The sequence below is a fragment of the Rhipicephalus microplus genome, chromosome 10, assembly GCF_043290135.1.
Source record: "Rhipicephalus microplus isolate Deutch F79 chromosome 10, USDA_Rmic, whole genome shotgun sequence".
Taxonomy (NCBI): domain Eukaryota; kingdom Metazoa; phylum Arthropoda; class Arachnida; order Ixodida; family Ixodidae; genus Rhipicephalus; species Rhipicephalus microplus.
Window position 1 is genome coordinate 11,111,331 of NC_134709.1, and position 20,172 is coordinate 11,131,502.

Here is a 20,172-nt window from a genome sequence, read left to right on the forward strand (position 1 = left end):
GTAATTGAATCATTGCTAAACACGGGGAGCGCCCCTGTAGCTGGCCTCTTATCAGAAAGCGAAAGTGGAACTCTACGGTCGTTCCTTTATCGTCATCAAAGTGACGTCATTCGCTGAAAAACTTTTGTGTTCGTATCGGCTCCATCGGACGCCGTTGTCTCGAAATCCCGCGCTATCGCCTCGCGACGCTCATCTCGGGTTTCGCTTCTGCTGAAACGAGGCGCTCGCCGCGCGGGAGGCGTATGAATCAACCTCGGCCGTGTACTGGCACGCCATGTCACACCGTCGGTGCTTGTGCGTCGACTACGTGAACTTGTGACGAGCGACTACGGTGAACTATGGAGCCGAGTGAGAAGTCCCCGCTGCTGTCGAGTGCGATCAACAGGAATGAAAGTGAATTGGGTTGCAGTTCGGCCGCTGTGAGCGAGAGCTTCTCCAGTCAATCCTCTAGGTCAGCCTCGCCATGTGTTTGTGATTTTCGGACGTGTGATTCGTTGGGATCACGCATTTGTAAATGCGAAAAAAAAAAAAAAAACTGCACAGAAGGAGACGCAGCACAAGCGAAAGAACACGCACGACGAGTGCTCACACAGAACCAGCGCTCGTCGTGCGTGTTCTTTCGTTTGTGCTGTTTTTCGCATTTGCCAATGTTAGTGATTTGTTTGTTGATGCGCTGGCGTACGCAAGTTTCGGCTACGACGTGGTTGCTGGCAGCGATCGCCGATCGAGTGCCAGAACATCTCTGTCATCGCATCGTTCACGAGGCAAACGAAAGAAAGAGACGTTTATGCGCGGGATTCTCGATCATTTCTTCCCAATAGGTGCGCGTCACAGTTGATAGGCCAGCACGAATACAGTTAAGTTTGCATGAAAGCGCTGACCGTGTGATCTATATATCGCTGTGCGCGTCGCATTCCAGATGATTTGCGTAAGATAAACTCCTTTGTTCGAGGTCGGAAAATAACTGAGCGAGCGTCCATGTGGCGAAACAGGCCTTATCTTCGTCAGTGTGTGCCAGATCTCTAACACGGTGTGTCCTTCACAATGTTCTCGTATGCGCATGTTGAAAGTTAATCTAAGTATTATAGTCTGGCTCTGCAGATGTACGTCCGCCTTGTAAACTTATAGGAGCTTTTCTTAATACGAAATAACAATAATTGAGCTATTTCTCTTACAAGATATACGTTTAGTCCATGTAGATGCATCTCATATTTGGAATCAGTGTCGCCTTGGTGCCTTTAGCTCCTGCCACTGTTTCTGGAATGTTACTGAAGAAATAAGGTCTTTATTTTTCTTCAAAATGAAAAAAAAAAAGATGATCAAGAAAAATTGAGAGAAAACTTATCTGTGTGAAATGGGTGACATATTTTTGTGGCTATCTATTTTAGTGCTACTTTCAGTTAATATAATCCCATGATCCTGGGCGTGTGAAATGCAGGAAATTAAGGGCCTTGAGAGTAATGAAAAAACATAACTACATCTTTTATGGTCATCCTAATACAGCACATGCAGTTTCTGGCTTTGCTGCTGCTTAGAAAATGTGGCATGACAGCGTACTGCACAGTTGTTCAGTCAAGAGCGAGAAGCATGTTGTTTTGATGAGAACATCTCTGCTGCTACTGTTTCTCTTTAAGGAAGCCATTCCACTACCCCGTCGGCGAACATGGTCGCATAGTACACGACTCTGATGCAAACATGGCAGCAACTTACAGCCGGTACCGCTACTACAACAAGCTGGTGGATCCATCACTACAGATGCTGGTAATACCTACTGCTAGTTAGTAGTTAGTGGATTAGTATGCTGAGAATTGTAGCGAAAGCAGCATATATATATAAGCAGAAAACATTGGAACAAGCAGAGCCAGCTGCCAAGTCCCACCTGTCGCTTATTGGTTTAAACAATCAGATTAGGTGAAAGCACCCAAAATGACATCTCACTGCAACACGACAGAAACAACACAGGTAGATGGCGTAAAGGTTGTTCTTTATCAGCTTATCACAATGCTGCTGGCGATAGCTTTAGTTGCTCTTGCAACACTAAGCCCTACGTAACTATCTTTATCATGTGTTTCACAATAATGAATTCTTTCGTCAGGCAGATAAGTGTTTGTTAGGTAGTGCAGATATCATCACATTTTCATATTATACACTGCTCTGATATGACACAAAAGCAGACATTTCAGTGTCTGAACATTGAAAGAAAATATGTTAGTATAGTTAAAACCAGACATTGTACTACATGTAGCAAACATAACAAATGTGTGTATAGATATATTTCAGAACACGTGCCTCTAATTTGCCCATTGTCTTCATCAACTTAACTTTCGTCTGCAGTATCATTTGTTCTGTGTATTTTTTTTTCTGTGCTTTGTGTCTTGTATTGCTCTTCAATCATGAACCACCATATCTACTTAAGTTGTTGTCGCTATAGCTTTCTATTTCTTGACATATGATGCTGCGATATCGATTCCATGTCACAGTCGCTACATGCTGACGGACAGATTGTTAAACACCAGTGTGAATTGCAAGCCTGTAAACTCGAAGGGGCCAAACTGAGTTTTTCTGCTACAGCATCTGTCATAACTCCAGAGTGTCAAGTATTGAACCACGGTTACCAGTCAGTCCTTGATCCTCCGTAGCACCTTGAAGCTCCTTTTGTCTCATGCCATGTTACTCTTTACATTACGCGTATGGATGCACTAACACATAGTATATTGCAACAACCATAGCATTGGCTTCTATTGTTCAACCGCTTGTTTTAATAGTGTAGAAACAGAGGGTAAATTTAAGGACTTGTTTTCTTTGTTAGACACAATATTAATGAGAACTGATGGGCAAACATGCCAAGGGAAGTATAGGAGATGTCATTAGAAGTAATCGTAATGTAATTGCGTATATTCGACAAAAAGTACACCCAGTAGCACTTTTACAGGATGTAATTCTAGACATTCTGGTACTTGATGGTAGATTATGCATAATTGTGCATTTCTTCCCCATGCTCCATCAATTTTTTGGAGGCTGTGACGCAGTAGGTAGTGCTTGTGCATGTTTAGGCCATACCATAAACTTAACAGATTGTTTCTTTTTTTATTCTGCTCATTTACTGCTGCTGACGTTTGATGATCTTGCCCCTTTCTTTCGTGCAGTGCATACCCGACCACGTGGTTCCAGCGTACTTGTCGTTACCTTTCTTCAAGCCATCTGCAGAGGGTGAACAGAGCAGCTTTGTGACAATGTTGGTGCTATCAATCTGTGTGAAAGAGCAGCGTGCTGACGCGGTGCTTTCATTGCAGCTTTGCCATATGGAACACCATGATGGGTACTTCGCTGCTCAGCATGCCATGGGCTATGTCGCAGGTACACCTTCCTTCTTGCACTTAGCTGTTCTAGGCCTGCGACTCACCTGCCATGGCAGCTAGAAGTTGCGATAGCAGTCCTAAAGCTTTGCCGAAATTGCTTGAATAGAATACATGGTATGTGCCATACGTTTATGAGGTAAGGTGAAATTTTTGTACAGTCGACAATTAAATCATCTTGTAGTCTAGCCCTATGCTCATTCATAGTTACGGTAGCCCAACGGTCATGACTGGCTGCTGACCTGAAAGACTCGGGTCTGATCCCAGCCACGGTAGTTTCACTTCGATGAAGGTGAAATGCTTGAGGCTATTGTACAATGCGATGTCGGTGCATGTTAAAAAACCCCATACCAGGTGGGCAAAATTGCTTGGCATGCATCATTGTTATATAGCAGTGTTGACACATAAAAGCCCAGAAATTATATTATTATTATTAAAAGTCTTATAAAAATCAATTACTGCTATAATGTGAACGATCATGTGAACTCTAAAACCTAATAATTGATTGATATGTGGGGTTTAACGTCCCAAAACCACCATATGATTATGAGAGGCGCCGTAGTGGAGGGCTCCAAAAATTTAGACCACCTGGGGTTCTTTAACGTGCACCCAAATCTGAGTACACGGGACTACAACATTTCCGCTTAAATCGGAAATGCAGCCGCCCCAGCCGGGATTCGATCCCACGACTTGCGGGTCAGCAGCCGAGTACCTTAGCCACTAGACCACCGTTGCGGGGCTCTAAAACCTAATAACGCCGCAGTGTTGCAGTATTGCTTGTACATCAGTAATCGTTATAACAACACAAAGTGTTCTTTTGTGCAGGCTGGCTTTGCCGGAGGCATCATGCTCATTCTAGCCATAGGACTCCTCTGTTTGTACACTGCATACAGGATACTCAGTAGTCCTAGCCTCACAGGTGAGACTCCATTTTGGGTGCATCTGACTACTGCGTTGAGCATTATTACCACTATTACTGGGTAATCTTCACAATAATGATACCGCGTAAGACTATCCACTTGACCTGTTGCATTGTTGCTTGCCAGTCACACCTGCCCTATTTGTGTCACTTTGCATATCTTATCACTCTGCCCTGGTACTCCACTGTTGCCGACTGTTTATCCTCCTCCTCATGTTCGCTTTGTGTCTGTAACACGCACTTGCTTCACACTATTTGTTCATCACTTCACACTATTTGCCCTGCCTAGGTTGTAAAGCACAGTGCTAAAGATATCAACCACAGTATCAACTCATATGTTTTCTCACATTGTTTGCTATTTCAAAATATAAAGCTATTAGAGTTGCACCTCGTTATAAGTAATGCCTTTTGCAGGAGAAATTTTTGACTGTGTTCCTTAAGATTACTCATTACACCCAGACAATAGCAAGATAAGCTTGAAGCGCTCTTAAACCGCCCAGTGGTTGAAATTTAGTAGTGGTTATGAGTGGAAAAACAGCGTTAGAAAGACAGGACAAGAATGGACACAGACCATGGCGCTGCATCCTTCTTTCCCGTTTATTAGTTATGGTGTTGCAGTTGTGCACGAATCTTCGACAAATGCATAGCTGTGAGAATTTTTCAAAATGGGGCTGTAAAAGTAGAGCTACACGTGCTCGATGATGAAAAAGAGGCTCGCACTCGTTTCACTTTTTCGTATGCTGTCCTCCATTCGTTGGCTCATCTCTCTTCCCGGGCGAGTGCTCTTCCTCGCCATGCAAGGAACTACACTCAAACCTCGATATAACCGGTTAGAACAAAGTAAATGAAAAGTAGTCTCAATAAATAAAGTGTTAGGAATAAATTTTCATAACGAATTTTTGGATATAACGAACTTGTTTTCGTATAAAATGAAACTTTGTTATAATGAGGTTCGAGTTAAAGCAGCAAACACATGTACCTGCTGGAAGACAAACACGCTCTTTTTGTAGATGATCAGACACTAATATTTACATCATGGCCAACACTGGGGATTAAGGAAGTTTCAAAAAGGAGAATGGTGTGTTTCTTGTAATTTGCAAGTTGTCTGTGGCACATGGCCCTGCTCCGTTTGGCATTGTTGATTGTGACAGAATTCTGAATCCGATGTGCACGTTTACTTGTAATGTTAAAACTTTTAACAGTGGTAGTTTAGGGGTCCTTTAATGATTGCTTTATTGCATCTATGGTCTTTACAGCCAAATATGAGTGCACTATAAGATTTTGTTAGACATTGATGATGTTGTTGAATTGCTATAGACCAAAGCTTTTTAATTTCTGCACCTGTGTTTAAAGTTGCTCAGTATTGCCCATGTTAACACTTCAGTTATGATGACGCAACAAATGAACAACAGTAATAATCAAGAAAGAGAAACAAGCTCTGTGCCGTCTCCACCATTTGTTCCACGAGTTGCCTAGTGGTCCCCAGTGAAAATTGGCTGTCACCTACATGTAAATGTAGTTCTTATCTTCGCCGAAGGGCTAAGTTAAGTCGCGACTTTCCAAGCCTACGGCTCGCCTATGTATTGTTTACACTATTTGAAATGACCACTATTAGGTCGGTAGTCAACATTTAAGGACTTGTTGTTCTTTGTTAGACACAATATTAATGAGAATGAACAGACAATAATTGCCTGTTCTCATTAATGATGAGGACAGCTATTAAATAGGACTGCATCTAATGTGCTGCGTCATTTTCTTTTCAAGGCCTCAAAGGCGAACCGCTGGAGTTCTCGGACGTGTGCCGCCACTTTTTGGGCGAGTGGGGCGAGCGGCTTGCCATTGTGTTCTCCATGCTGCCTCTCGTCGGGGCCACTGTTGTCTTCTGGGTGCTCATGTCTACTTTCCTGTCCAACACCAGCGTGTTCGTTTATGGTCAGTGCTCTCATGCGAACACTGAAGGGACCACTTGAGGCATGAATGTGGACAATATGATTGCTTTCTAGAGTGACTTGTGTGTACAATCAAACCCAACTACATAGAACTTTGCTAAAACGAAATATCCTTTTCATCGAGTGATTTTCAAACACGACAATGCTTCTATGTGGACGCACAGGAAAGTTTACAGCTACGTCGAAAAAAAATGTGCAGTGATATACCGAACATCAGACAGCACTAAATGGCTGAAGAAGTGTCGTAGCTTGGGCGAGTTGGTCATCCATGAAGATGTATCGCGCTAATACAAGCCAAGTTTACATCCCAAGAACTTAACTGACCCTCTGTAGAAATGGCTCTTTTTCATGGAAGACAACTTTCTTGCATGAATTAAGGAAAGTGGGCGGGGAGGGGGGGGTTAGAAAGGCCGTATTGATCCTGATTTTTCTCACCTACTACCCACATCTGCCTATAACACCTTCCACCAACTACAATCTCTGCAAAAACAAAATAAAAAAAAAACTGCATGTGCGGCTTTTGGTCGCCTTCCTTGCATTATTTCGAAGCAGCTTTGTGAAGCCAACTTGCCCACTAAAATTAACATTGAAAATACAGAAATTTCTTTTAAAAGCTTTATATCAAATCGAGCAATATACCACACTGATTCCCTTGTTTTAGCAAGATCAATATATGCAGGTTCGACAGGCTAGTTAAAGGCAGTTAAAGGCAAAAAAACCAGGCTAAACTTCAGGCCTAGCTATGTTGAAATTGAAAGGTAGCATGGTCCTATTGCTTGCTTCCTGGAAACTCAAATTGGGAAAAGGGGCATTAGCACACCATAATTTTCATTATGCATTAATAAAATTATGTCCATGCAGTGTACTGTAAACAGCGCACTACATTTCCACGTAACCTTCGTGCAAAAAATTATCACCGTATGCTTCTGTGGCCATTGCAGAAAATGAGTTTCTTGAATGGAATGAATAATACCCCGACCATCGAACAGTCACCATACCGTATTCGTCGCTAACCTTACATGGTATGTAGAGTGTTTATAGGAACTCATCATCAGTGCCTGCCCCTGTTTTAAGAGATGTGTGAATTTGTGAACTAGTAACAATATTGCTTCCTCATGTTGAAAAGCATATTCTTCTTTCTCATCTTGCCTCCTGTTATCTGAGCGTTCAGTCACTTCAGAAAGAATATTAGTGAGAACTGACTGGCAATTATGCCAAGGAAAGCATAGGGGAGTTTATTAGAAGTACTAACTGTAATGTAATTGTGAAGAAAGAAAAGTGCACGAAAGGATAACTTGCCGTGGGCAGAAACCGAACATGTGACCGACGCGTTACTCAAAGGTCGCAGGTTCGGTCCCTGCCCACGGCAAGTCATCTTTTCATTCACTTTTCATTTTTAACAATTAAATTACAATTACTTCTAATAAACTCCCCTGCGCTTTCCTTGGCATAAATTTCTGCCAGTTCTCATCAACAATGTGCTTAACAAAGAAAACCAGTCCTTGAATTTGCCCTTCTTTCCTTCATGAATTCTCTTTACTATCACACTGCATTCACTTCTCTGACGCTTACCTGACTGATGTGCAGGACAGTCCACCATTAAAGTGAACTCTTGGCTAATAGTACTAAGGCCAACATACGGTAATTAACCTGTATATGCGGTTGGAAAAAAGTGGCTGATATAATCAAATTAGTTGTTCATTTGCACATTTCGTAATAGCCTGTGGTCTTTCATTTTATATCCGAGTAATAAATGACAATATGGTGAATTGAGGCTTGCACAATGAAAACTTGCTGAAGTGGTAGTTGTGACAGTGCTACTTTTTTTTTTCCCAGACCACATTGCTGGGATTATTGGACCTGATGACCAAAGCGGTAGGTCTCAGCTGTTTGCTTTCTTTTATTTATTTTTGGGTGTTTGAGGAGAATCTTCAGAGAGCACGCTAATACAACAGTCTCTCATTAAACAACATCTCAAAGGACGAGGAAAATATGTTTCGTTTAACAGGAGTTCCATTACTGAGAAATGAACAGGGGTCCAGCTAGGATACAAGGATTGAACGAAACATATCAGAGGCAGCTGTTCCATTTAAAAAGCAGTTATTTTTCAGAGTGTTCTGTTTACTGAGAGTCCACAGCAGTATTCTGATATGAAATTCCCCTCTTGCACATATCGGTGACAGATCAATGGTTAAAACATTAGGTCAGGCTATGTTCCTTGTATATTCTATTATAAATTCATTGTAGCAGATTCAATTGATAAAGAGGTGAACAGAGGTCATCCTAGCTTTTATGACATTTTGATGTGTTGACAAGTGCATTGCAATTACCACCCAGCAAGTATTTAATTTGAATTTATTTTTGTACGGCTGTATTCTTTTACTGTATACTTACACGCTGAATACTACATATACCCATCTTTTATCATTTTATATATGTACCCTGTAGCATTCACCAGCACCATGTCCTAAGCCGCTGGTAATGTTTATTATGTCCTCAGGTTGTGTAGCATGCAGCAAACAGTTATTTTCACAGCAGTTATCTGTATAAATCAGGGCAGTAATTTCTTCGTACCATGCTTGTCTAATTTGTTTCTTCCTGTTGTCTGCAAGGTACTACTTTTTATTAATTTGTACTTGTGGTACTGCAGTATCTGCATCTTTGGTTGAATTTATTTGCTGAATAACTTCATAAATAATTTTTTCTAGCTCTATTTGTTGATGATCTGCCATTTTGTGGTACTCTGTTTTCTGATCCAACTTTTCTTTTTTTAAAGTAGCTACAAACATTGAATCAAACTCGCTTGCTCACTTTGCCTGTTGTGCAGTGCCCTTAAAAACCTTAGCAAGCTAAATACATGTTGATTAGAGTAAAGAAATACACTGGATTTTAATTACAGCATATTTTTCTTGTTTCTTTTCGGGGTTCCGTGAAGCATCCCTACTGTGTGCCAAAAGCTTTAGTGACCCTTATGAATTTGACGTCTCACTGTTCTCGAATGCAACAAACACCACAAATGACAAGATTCTTGACGTTCTGGAGAGCAAGTACACAATGCCCATTGTTCTGGTCTTCCTGATGTTTCCAGTCATCAATTTGAAATCTCCATCTTTCTTCTTCAAGTTTACCTCCTTAGGTAAGTGCCCATAGGCTAACAAGGCAATCTCCTTCTCAGCAGTAGCTCAGAGCAGGATATTACTAGAGAGAGATTGAAAAGACAGTGTTTAACCGAGGAAGTTTCCAGTTTACTAGCTTGTACTTGAGAAGGGGAAAGGGGTTGTAAAAGAATGAAAAAGAAGAAAGAGAGTCTGTGAATACACAACCAAGTCATGACTACAACACTGTCCAAGCACTATTAGCATCATTGTCTGCAAACACTTACAATTTGTCGTACAGTCCCGTTTCTCGAAGAGACAGCAATAATGCCCTCTGAGCGGCTACTGCCCTGGAATTTTGTTCGCTGTGAGAGGCTGGTTGTCTAGGTGACCTAGCACAGCTGAGAGAGCTGCTCTTTCAGAGTTAGAAGTGGGTGCACTCACCGAGAAGGTGCACGATTGTCTAGCTGCACCTGTAGACTTCACATAACGGACTATTAGCGATTCCAGAAATCAATGGACAGGCATTCTAGAAGGCCATTCCAAGCCACAGATAGACCAGCAGAGTAGTCATGATAGGTTGTACAGTAACCTAGTAGTAAAAGACATGAAAAAGTAAGGATCTATACAGAAGTTTCCAACTGACAGTCATAGGTAAGAAAGTTAGAATAGCTATGCTACGCTTCCGAATTCATCAACACAAAGCATTGCTGGAGCCAACGTTCAGTTAGCAGACTTCTCTTCATCAAAGCTGCAACTCGGTGTTGCAGTTTGAAGAAAACGAATTCGCTGGTTGAATGTTGGCTTCAGCGACACCCTGTGTTAGAGTTTTTCGCTCCTTAAACTTCAAGCTTTCATCTTTTTCTAATCTTCTGCCTGTTTTACTCTGTGTGAAAGAAGTTGTGGTATATTTATTTTGTGGCCAGTGCCGCGACTATTTGATTCACTCGCAAAGAGACTCAAGTTAAGAATATTACCTTCATTTGTGCTTGGCTGCAGCTCGCAACTTGTTGTATATGGCTCTTGATGAGATCCTTTCTACAGGAACTATATCTGTGTTCTACTTACTGATCTACATTTTTATCAAGTCTGCCAACTGGGGAGTCAACATAAACTTTGTGGACAAGACAAACCTCTTCTACACTCCATGTAAGCTCTTAAAAACATTTTAGTCTCATATAGTTTATATAATAGTATAAGACTACGACAAGAATCATCGAGCGAATTGTCTGTTTTTTTCTTCTAGTGTTCAAAACCACATTTCCAGCACTGACTGGAGTCCTGTGCCTTTCCTTTTTTATACACAACTGCATCATCTCCATGATGCGCAACCAGAAGAGGCCAGAAAACAATGTGAGAATAGTTCTGCTATTTGTTCCATGGCTTGTCATAGATGTGCCATCTGTATACGATATCTGTGTGTTCTAAGCATATCACTATTTTTCTGTAAGGCCATATTTCCATTTTGCACTGCTTCAGCTAGCTGTCAGAACCAAACAATGTTTCAAACAAGACATTGCTGACAGAGGCATGGCTTTCTCATTTTCATGTGAGTAGAGGGGAGGGGGGTGAAATGCCGTGCAATCTAATGTAGTAGTGAATTGAGGAATGGAGGCAAAATAAATCATTGTTGTTATCAAAACTTATCTGAAATCAGTTCAGCTGTTATTTTGGGTGTCCACGTTTTTTTTGGCCTAGGATGGGAAGGAAAGTTTTATTTAAACCATCATTTCATGACGATGAAGCTACATAGATATCATGATCGAACATCTGATTTTCATGTTGATCTTATGTGTAGATCATCACAGCAGCATTGTTTCAAATGCTTTAACTATGTCAGCTCTCTTTGGTGCACCATGCATGCATACATGAAGACATCTTAAACAAGCTGTAATTAGAGCCTACTCCTAAAGAAGTCTTTTGTCTATGTACATTGTATAGAAAAGGGACCTCTCGATTGCCTTTGGCCTTGTCATAACTACGTACCTGCTTGTGGGCATTCCCTTTTACATCACCTTTCCAATGGCAAAAAGCTGCATCGAAGATGTAAGTGTGTTGCATATGCGTTTCTTGGAACAATGTGAAGAGTCTTGCTGTTCACTGACCCTGTTTCTGTTTCTTCGCACAGAACTTGCTCAATAACTTTGCCAACCATGACGTGATGGCATTCGTGACACGTATTTTTCTCCTGGTGCAATACATAACGTTGTTCCCCATGATTACGTATCTCCTGAGAGTGCAGTTTATGCACTGGGTCTACCGTACTGTGTATCCAGGGTAAGTATGATTAGTATGCGTGTTCTTGCACGCATTTCTCTTTGCGTGCAAGAGATGAAAAATTTTTGAACATGAGGCATTTCTGAAGCCCTCTGCCTTAGTGCATACAGCTTTTGCTTGAACGTCTGCCTCATTTATATTAAAGGTATTACTATCTTGCCAATGCTGTAATACTGAAGTTATGTTGTTCACCCCATGGCTGGCTTATCTTTTTTCTTTCGCTTGCATAGTCACTCTGCTGGTGACTTAAGGTAAATCAAAATTAAATGAAGTTACAAATGGATTATGGGTGAACAAAATTCACTAAAACAGAAATACCGGTTAAATGACACTAGAAGGTCAATGTTTGGTTGGTCACCTATTTGCACAACTTGGAAGTAGTAACTTGCTTTGAGGTCCTTGATAAAGCATCAAAGAACTTCAACTTGAACTTGCACAGAGATCATCATAATACAGAACAAGTCATATTTGACAAAGAAGTCAATTAGAGATAATTTAAATACCTTATTTCAATTTATGCTGTAAATTCATTTTTAAGCACATACATGAAAGAATTACATCCTAACAGTGCATCCACAGCATTGCATTATGACAAAAAAAAACCATCTGGCCATACAATAAGCTTTATAGACAATTTTTTTTATAATTGTCATTCAAAAGCTGCTGCTTTACTACTAGCTATGCCTCTGCTGACTGTAGCAGCGGGCTGCATCAACGTTGTTCTGCAATGTCTTAGAAATGCCTTTTGTGCATATGTTCCAACCACAGCACAGTTGGCCATAGTGCCTATGTGAAAGGAGCTAACATGCTGAACACTTTCATTTCAGGTTTAAGCAGGTGGTTACCGTCAATGCAGTGGTGGTGACAATGTGTGTTCTTTTTGCCATATTTTTGCCTCAAATCGGCACCATTTTAAGGTAAGTCATCTGACCTTCTACATAGTTATTCAATGATATCCTGCATAGATATCTTATAATAACGGGTGCATGAGTTGTGAAATTTTCTGATCACATTTAAAAAGTGACATTTACTGATTACGAAACACTGTCAAACTAGCATTTGCATTGGTAGTTGGCTAACAAGTTAAGTTTGTGTTATTGATCCATAATGCTAAAGAGTGACAAGGGTGTAATGGTCAGATAGTGCAGTATAACTATTTGAAGTGGAACCGAGACTGGCTGTCAAAAAGCGGTCATAATTATTCAGGCAGCTCTGAGGCCCAGCAGTGTCTTGAACAGTATTTAGGAATAGGATTTTTATTTAACAGTAAAAAAATGATAGTAAAAAACAATAATCTTGCTATACTGACTACTACAATCTCCTCATTTCAAGACCTCATTAAAATTGTTATTGTGCTGCCTTTCTCGAAATAGTCTAAGCAGGACGCTGTTTATGTTTCAGGTACTGTGGCGCCCTGTCTGGTCTGGTGTACATATTTTCTCTGCCCTGCATTATTTACATGGTTGCACTGCGGTGGTGTTACAAGCTGACCCCTGGCACGGTCCTGGTACATGGGTTCATTATTTTAATGGGTGTAGCAAATTTTATCTCGCAGTTCTTGCTGCAGTACTTCGAATAGGCACAGGGTATTGTACAGGTAACACTTTCGCCATGTGTTGTAATGCATGTTTGGTGATTTGTCTCAGATGAGTACATTGCCAAGCCTGTTTGTTTGTGCATAACTAACTTATGAAACAATATAGAGGGATAGGCGTTGGCTCATTATGATTTTAGCTCACCTGCAGAGAAGGTCGGGCCATGCTGGCCGAAGCAGCAAGTGCTCACTGAAAGTAAGCAGGACGTGTAAGCTCTCAAACAGAAAGCCATAGGACACATTTACCGTTGTATAGTCTCAGGCAATGTGAAAAATGAATGCATATTTATAGGCCATGGGCATGCTATCAGACCTGTTGCTATCACTTTCTTCAGTTTCGTGCCTGTTTGCACTACCCTTTCAGTTATGCTGGATTGGTATTTTTGTAGCAATGCATCGTGTGATTTATAACGTCTTTTCACGTTATAACAGTGGTCGGAGCGATGGTCTGCCTACGTTACTAATGACGTCAGCCAGCTGCGAGTGGTGGGTCGTAAGGCTAGTATAGAATTGAGCATGATGGGTTGTTACGAAAAACCAACGCTCTGGTTTTGTACAAGCCTGCTAGATGTAGACATGTACCAGTGCACTGCCTTGTGCGACGCAGTTGGACAACAGAGCGACTGTGAAGCCATCATCACAATATTGTTGCGCTAAGTCACTGGTACGTAGAAATATTATGCAGGAATTTTGGCTATTTAGACCGTAGGTAAACATTTACAAAACTGCTTTTACAAAACCCACACTGCTTTTACAAAAACCCACAAACAGGTTCCTAGTGGTTACAGTTGTATGCCTAAGAAAGGAAAAAAAAAACATTTCTCACCTTTTTGCATTTGATACATATTTACTTATTGCGACCTTTCTGGCCATTTCAAAGTACACAAATTGCAGGCCCACAAAAAGTACTATTACTATACCTAACTTTGAAAATTAACTCTACGAATGACTCCTAGGTTATTTTACACATTGGCTGTGGGTAAACAATATGCATGCAAAAATTTATTCAATGTTGGTCACATATTGTTGTCTCTTTTCATTTGAATCATCCCTGTGGCATTATAAAAGTTATAGCGTTTTTGCTTATTAAGTGTTATTAGGTTTCTTCTAACACCACCAAAGTCTTTTAAACTGTTGTAGGCTAAATGCCTTGAAGAATATGTACTCATCATCAAGAAGTAATGTAAATGTGTATGTGATGTTTTTAAATTTTTTTCCGTAGTTTTATATATTCTTAAGATTGAGTAAGTAAAAAAAAAGTCATATATAGCTGGATTGCTGAAAACTTCACGCTCATTCACTTATGCCTTGTTTTTTATGTTTTTTTAAAGGAAAAAAAATACTGCGCAGTATCAATCGGGCACGACCTTTTAAGCCTGTCGGTGCTTAGTGTAATAATGATAGTATAACAACCGAACAAAAGGCCACACAAGCAGCCATCTTGTTGATTTCGCTGAGCATGGATTTAGTCACTGCGTACTGGTTATCCACATTGCTGCCATCTCGCAGTATTTCTGCCTGTATAATTATATGCAATTTGTTAATAAGGATCAATACTCCTGTAAATCCTGTACCACTATACTGAGGCAGCTGTCATGTACATCACTTTAGGCGTTTTATTGCTACATTAAATAGTTTTATGTCTAATAATTACATAGTTTTAATCATTTTAGTAATTAAGTAGTTTTACTCATGTTACCTTTTGTGTGGTATAGGATGCTAAATACTCGTTCCTGTTTTTAATCAGAGGTGCACTTCACTATTAGTATTATTATCTATTATTGATGTACAGTCTGCATGAAATTTTTTATTTTATAAGAGCATGCGAGGCTCTGCAAGATATGTCTGCATGTTGAATTTTATCCCGGCATCATGCAGGATCTTTAGATCTCAATCAGTGCCTATCGGGATCAGGCTAAATCCGGATGAGGTGCTGCTACACGGTTGCATTTGATCGCGATCGGGCCCGATCGAAATTAAGATGATTGCAATCTGACTCTGTGATCGCGAGTTGGCTGATGTCTGCACTAAACTCAATTTGAATTGGGTTGTACTGTGTAGCAGGGACCATCTTTTATCGAGATCAAAAAATCCGATCTGGATGGAGCTGATCGCAATAGAAAGTGCCCGTGTGATGCCGGTGTTACCTACTTGTGCCTTAAGCCTGTTGCGTCTTCAATATGACATCCCACTATATGATGAGAATGCAATGTTGACATTGTTTGGAGACGACACATGTGTAATATTCCATGAGGCTGTGCTCTTGTGGGTACCATACAGAATCTTTGCTTTGTAATTTCTTGAAGCCTTAGAACTTGCCATGACGTTAAAGGGCCCCAAACCACCCCGAGGTCTGAGATTAGTTGTGGTGTTGCAGACGTAAATGAGTCTATGACGAACACATAGTCGTCAAAATTTTACGGAATGGTGCTATAATAGCAGAGTTGCACGCAATTGATGAGGCCCTCGTTTGTTTCGCTCTTTCCTTCGCCATGCTCCGTTCATTGGCTCGTGATTCCTCCTAGCCAAGCGCTCGTCTCCACCATGCAAAAAGGAAGAGTGGCAAGCTCACGTACCTGCGTGCAAACAGGTTATTTTTGATGACGATGAGCAGACGTGAATGTTGATGTCACTTCGAGTGCCTTGGACTGCGGAGAAGAGCCGAAATGAGGGCACAATTTTTGGAATTTGTGGGGTACCCATGGCACGTAGCAACGCTACGTTTTGCATTGTTGATCGCGACAGGATTCTGGACTCTTATGTGCACATTTACTTGAAATATTAAAAAAAAATTATTCAAGGCGGCTTGAGGCCCTTCAAGATTTATTTACACACCATTTTAGGAATTGCAGTATATTTAATAAGCAAAGTGCAAAGTTTCTACTGACATTTGGGAAATTATTTTTTATTGCATGCGCTAGTGTTGTACAGAGAGAATTGGCTGGCACTTGCCCTTCTTCCTAGTCGTGCTGTTGAAAGTGAATGGAGACTCTTGGAGCACATTTATTGTTCATATGCAAATTTGCTGTGTTTACTGTTGATTTGTTTATTTCACATTGCTCTAGAGTGTCCCACACGTTGGGTTTACATATGAGATTCCGTGTGGGGGCTGGTTTATCTAGGAAATTCTTTCAAGGGCTATAACGTGTATATAAACTGTATTTTTGCAGACAAAAAAATAAAGATATTCCTGAGCACCAATTTAGAGTAACATTTTCACATTATGTAAATGAGAATATTTACGAGTAACTGGAATTTATGATTTGCTGTGCCTTCTGCTCAAAAGTGCTAAGAGTGATTTTGCACTGTCGCTGCATCCAATAAATCAGCGAAAGCAGTATAAACGTGTCAATCTACAGTGTGATTTGAAGAGCTACTTCAATGTACTGCTCTAATACATATTTTTAGAGTATGGCTAAGAGCCTGTTGACTTCATATAGACATGTCTATTTCATTGATTGATATGTGGGGTTTAATGTCCCAAAGTCACCATACGATTGAGAGATGCCGTAGTGGAGGGCTCTGAATATTTCGACCAGCTGGGTTTCTTTAACGTGCACCGAAATCTGAGCACACAGGCCTGCAGAATCTACATCTCCATTGAAAATGCAGCCGACGCAACCGGGATTCGATCTCGCAACTTACGGGCCTGCAGCCGAATACAATAGCCACTAGACCACCACGGTGGAGCTAGACATTTCTAAACCTGCAATATATTTTAGAGTATGTAGAACTTAAATTCTTGTTTGCACTCAGCTTGCCTGCTCATTGGTGAATGGCCAATTTATGCAGTGTAACCATATGATCTCAGATGTTCATCTCACTTGTTCCGGTGAAGCTTTTATGCTATTTGCTATTCCGTTAAGCGTTTGCAAAAATTGCCATCATGAATGACCTCTACCTTATAAGTGTATGCTCGCCTGCCTGCTTTTCATTATTTCTGGCTTGTACCCTCTACGGGGGATCGACTTCCCCTTAGTCGCCGGCCAAGAAGCCAGTCATTAATTTAAATGCAAACAATGAGTAAAAGGTAGAAAAAAGGAAAAGTGAAAACTTATTATTTCGTGTAAATATAATACAAATGCAATTTTTTTGTTCCCTTTTCCATTATCTGCTTCGCTGCCAGAACATGTTAGCCCAGTGCAAGCTCACCCGCTGTGCCGATTTGTCCAGTGTGGGTTGAAATAACTGGATGTGTAGAAAAACAGAAACAAAAAAGTAGAACAGAAGGGAAGAAAGAGTGAGTGAGTAAAACAACTTTGTTGAGGATCCCGCATAAAGGAGAGAATGGTAGGGGAATCAAAACGAGACACTAGCGTGCTAACTTATTGCACAGACAAAAGAGAAAAACGGCACGACAGAAAAATAGATGGAAATGCACACACACGTGTGCGCACACACGCACATGCATGGACAGACAGAAATAAAAAGAAAGAGAAATAGTGAGGAAAAAAATTCCTGGCTTGTGTGGAATGCACAGAACAGTCACAGCAAAAGCTAGAAGAGCAGGCCATCATGGGCCGTGTTCCAAATCTTAGACAGCACGTAGCCATCTATGCAGACTGCTTAGAAGACAGTGCCGAGCCCATGCTGTCCGAGAATCTGAACGCTTCTGGACGGCTTTAACCATGCCTCACCTTGCATCAAAAAGAGAAAGCTAAAATAAACAAACGCAACAGTTATATTTTTTGGCTTATTTTGTGTTGAAATCAAAATCGAATAATGCTTACATTGAGCGCCTGGGAAAGCGTCTGCTTGTGTGCAGACTACCATTCCGGTGAGATTTGAGTTATCTGAGCGATTCGCTGAGCCGCCATCTTGTTTAGACAGCAAACTAGCCTGCATCGTATTTGTACAGAGGCTAGAACGCTTAAAAGTTCCAGCCTCTCTAGTATTTGTCTACGATGCGGTCTTCTCGGAGCTGTCTATTTTGGCGGCTACGTGATAATTGGAATGGGACTTAAGATGGTCACCGTCCATTTAGCTGTTTATTTAGCCGTCCACGGTGAGTATTGGAACTCTAGATCTTTGGTCAACTGCTACAAGCACGCTTGCTGGGTACCCACTGCGCCATAAAATCAATTATGTGCAGTAAGCCAGCATTCCCTATGATATCCTTTGTCATTCTTCAGTGAAGCGTGATATCCGCTACACACTTGCCAGGAATTTCATGCAATTTTCCTATGCAGAGGCTGAGGATGAATTATGCCTGAAGTGGGTATGCGCCACAGTCAATAGGTGATCAAGAACAAGCTTTTGTAATGGGATGGAGCATTGGACGACCCACTTGTTACACGATTCGCATTGTGCGACGCCTGGTTGTTCCTTTGATGTTATAAAACTCTATATTACTCATATTAACGAGATTACGTCAAACATGCCTAGGGCAAGTTCAAAAACTATTCCAAGCGCCTTTAGTGCGAAGCAGCCTCACTCCTTTTTATTCTTGGTACACCAGTTGCCAGAGGCTGCAATTTTTGTTATGGAAACTACAGTCCTGGTAAGAGTGAAATTTCGCTGTTGTCTAACATCCTTAATTTTCCCGTTTCCTTAAATAGCACTGGATGCCTCCAGGTATTGTACAAGGGATCACTCGGCTTCCAGCTTATAAAAAGATGATCACGTGCTTCGTGACGCCAGCACAGAACAGAAAAGGCATGACAACTAGCGGCGCTGACCGTTCACTCCCACGCCTAAATCCTGGCATGTACCCCGTAAAGTGGACGGGATGATTAATGCCACTGTGGCTTAGTTGATAGAGCATCGGACGCGTTATTCGGAAGTCGCAAGTTCAGTCCCTGGCCACGGCAACTTAATTTTTTTGTCCACTTTAGTAGTATTCTTCCCATTTGCATTATCATTGCTTCCGACATAATCTGTGGTAAACGTATCGGGCAGCCAGCAGAGGCTTGTAGACTGCAGACTGGAGATGACTTCGCCGACTGTCCGATCCTTTAACTAGCGTGGAGAGAAAATTAACTGTGAACTAGCTATGTTTTAGCATAAATGCACCCGCATAAATGCACCCGCACTCCATAAATGCACCCGCAGGATCATTTGCTTCACCCGGCATACAACAATCCAGTGTTCCCGCCGGTTTCTCAAGTATAATCGCAAAGGAAAACTGAAAGTTTTGTTCCAAGTGAAAAGTTATCATAATTATTGGCACATTTTATGGCGCAGCAATCATACGCGACATTGCGAAGCACCGCTAGAAACCCGAAACGGCCCCGCTCTTGGATGTAACTGCTGTGTGGAGCATGCCAGTTCCTTTCGTTCACTACCGCAGCGCGGCGCCACCGGCTCAGTGCACGTTTTCGATACTCCCCTCGTCTGAAGTATCGGAACACTACTGTCCGATGCTTTCCAACGTCAATGTGAAGTTCACATTAATGTTGCGCTTTACGAAAAAAATCGAGCCCTGGAAATTCCCCTTCGTGCATTGAGACAGTGTAGGATGCAACCCAATAGTGTGGCTGTTGTACTCCATTGTAGCTCATTAAAAAAAAAAAAACCTAATCATTTGTACGCGTCTGAATACTCATCCATCCATTATACGACGCTTACCCGAGGCTTACTTGACATGGCGATCGCAGTTTATCGCCTCTTAAGCAGACTCACTTCTCCACACTATAAGTCATACTGCAATGAAGCCAGCTTCGAGAATGCACTGGGGGAACTCTGGCATTCGCATCAACCGGCCGTCCCAGCAAGGAGCAAAATGAAGTTTTGTATATCTCAGCGTCGTCAAAGGAAGTTGGCAAGTTGGTGCAGTCTTTTTTTTTTTTTGAAGAAGAAGAATACAGCTTGAAACGTCATCTCTGCTCAGTCTCTGCGCAGTATTCGTCTGCGCTTCGCGCTCTTTTTCAAAGATGTCGTGATCAGTGTAAACTTTAACGCACACAAGTTCCAGAAAAAACAGCATAGTTTATATTACATACGAAACACATACGCAATAAAAGTATACACTACATACATTGAA

General features: G+C 41.3%; 1 protein-coding gene across 2 annotated transcripts; it reads left to right on the forward strand.

Annotated features, from left to right (window-relative positions):
- The first annotated feature begins 57 nt into the window (after positions 1–57).
- Positions 58–16,534, forward strand: LOC119181408 (neutral amino acid transporter 9). Of its 2 annotated transcripts, none has more exons than XM_037432637.2 (14): positions 58–451; positions 1,635–1,761; positions 3,147–3,235; positions 3,294–3,357; positions 4,182–4,275; positions 6,040–6,207; positions 8,061–8,099; positions 9,160–9,360; positions 10,364–10,468; positions 10,566–10,672; positions 11,261–11,365; positions 11,448–11,596; positions 12,424–12,513; positions 12,998–16,534. In XM_037432637.2, exons 1-14 carry the CDS (start codon positions 339–341, stop codon positions 13,173–13,175), a joined length of 1,629 nt encoding a protein of 542 aa, XP_037288534.2. In that variant the 5' UTR covers positions 58–338; the 3' UTR covers positions 13,176–16,534. The 2 variants fall into 2 exon arrangements, with proteins under 2 accessions (XP_037288534.2, XP_075731145.1); XM_075875030.1 differs by having other exon boundaries at positions 1,639–1,761.
- The last annotated feature ends 3,638 nt before the right edge of the window (positions 16,535–20,172 follow it).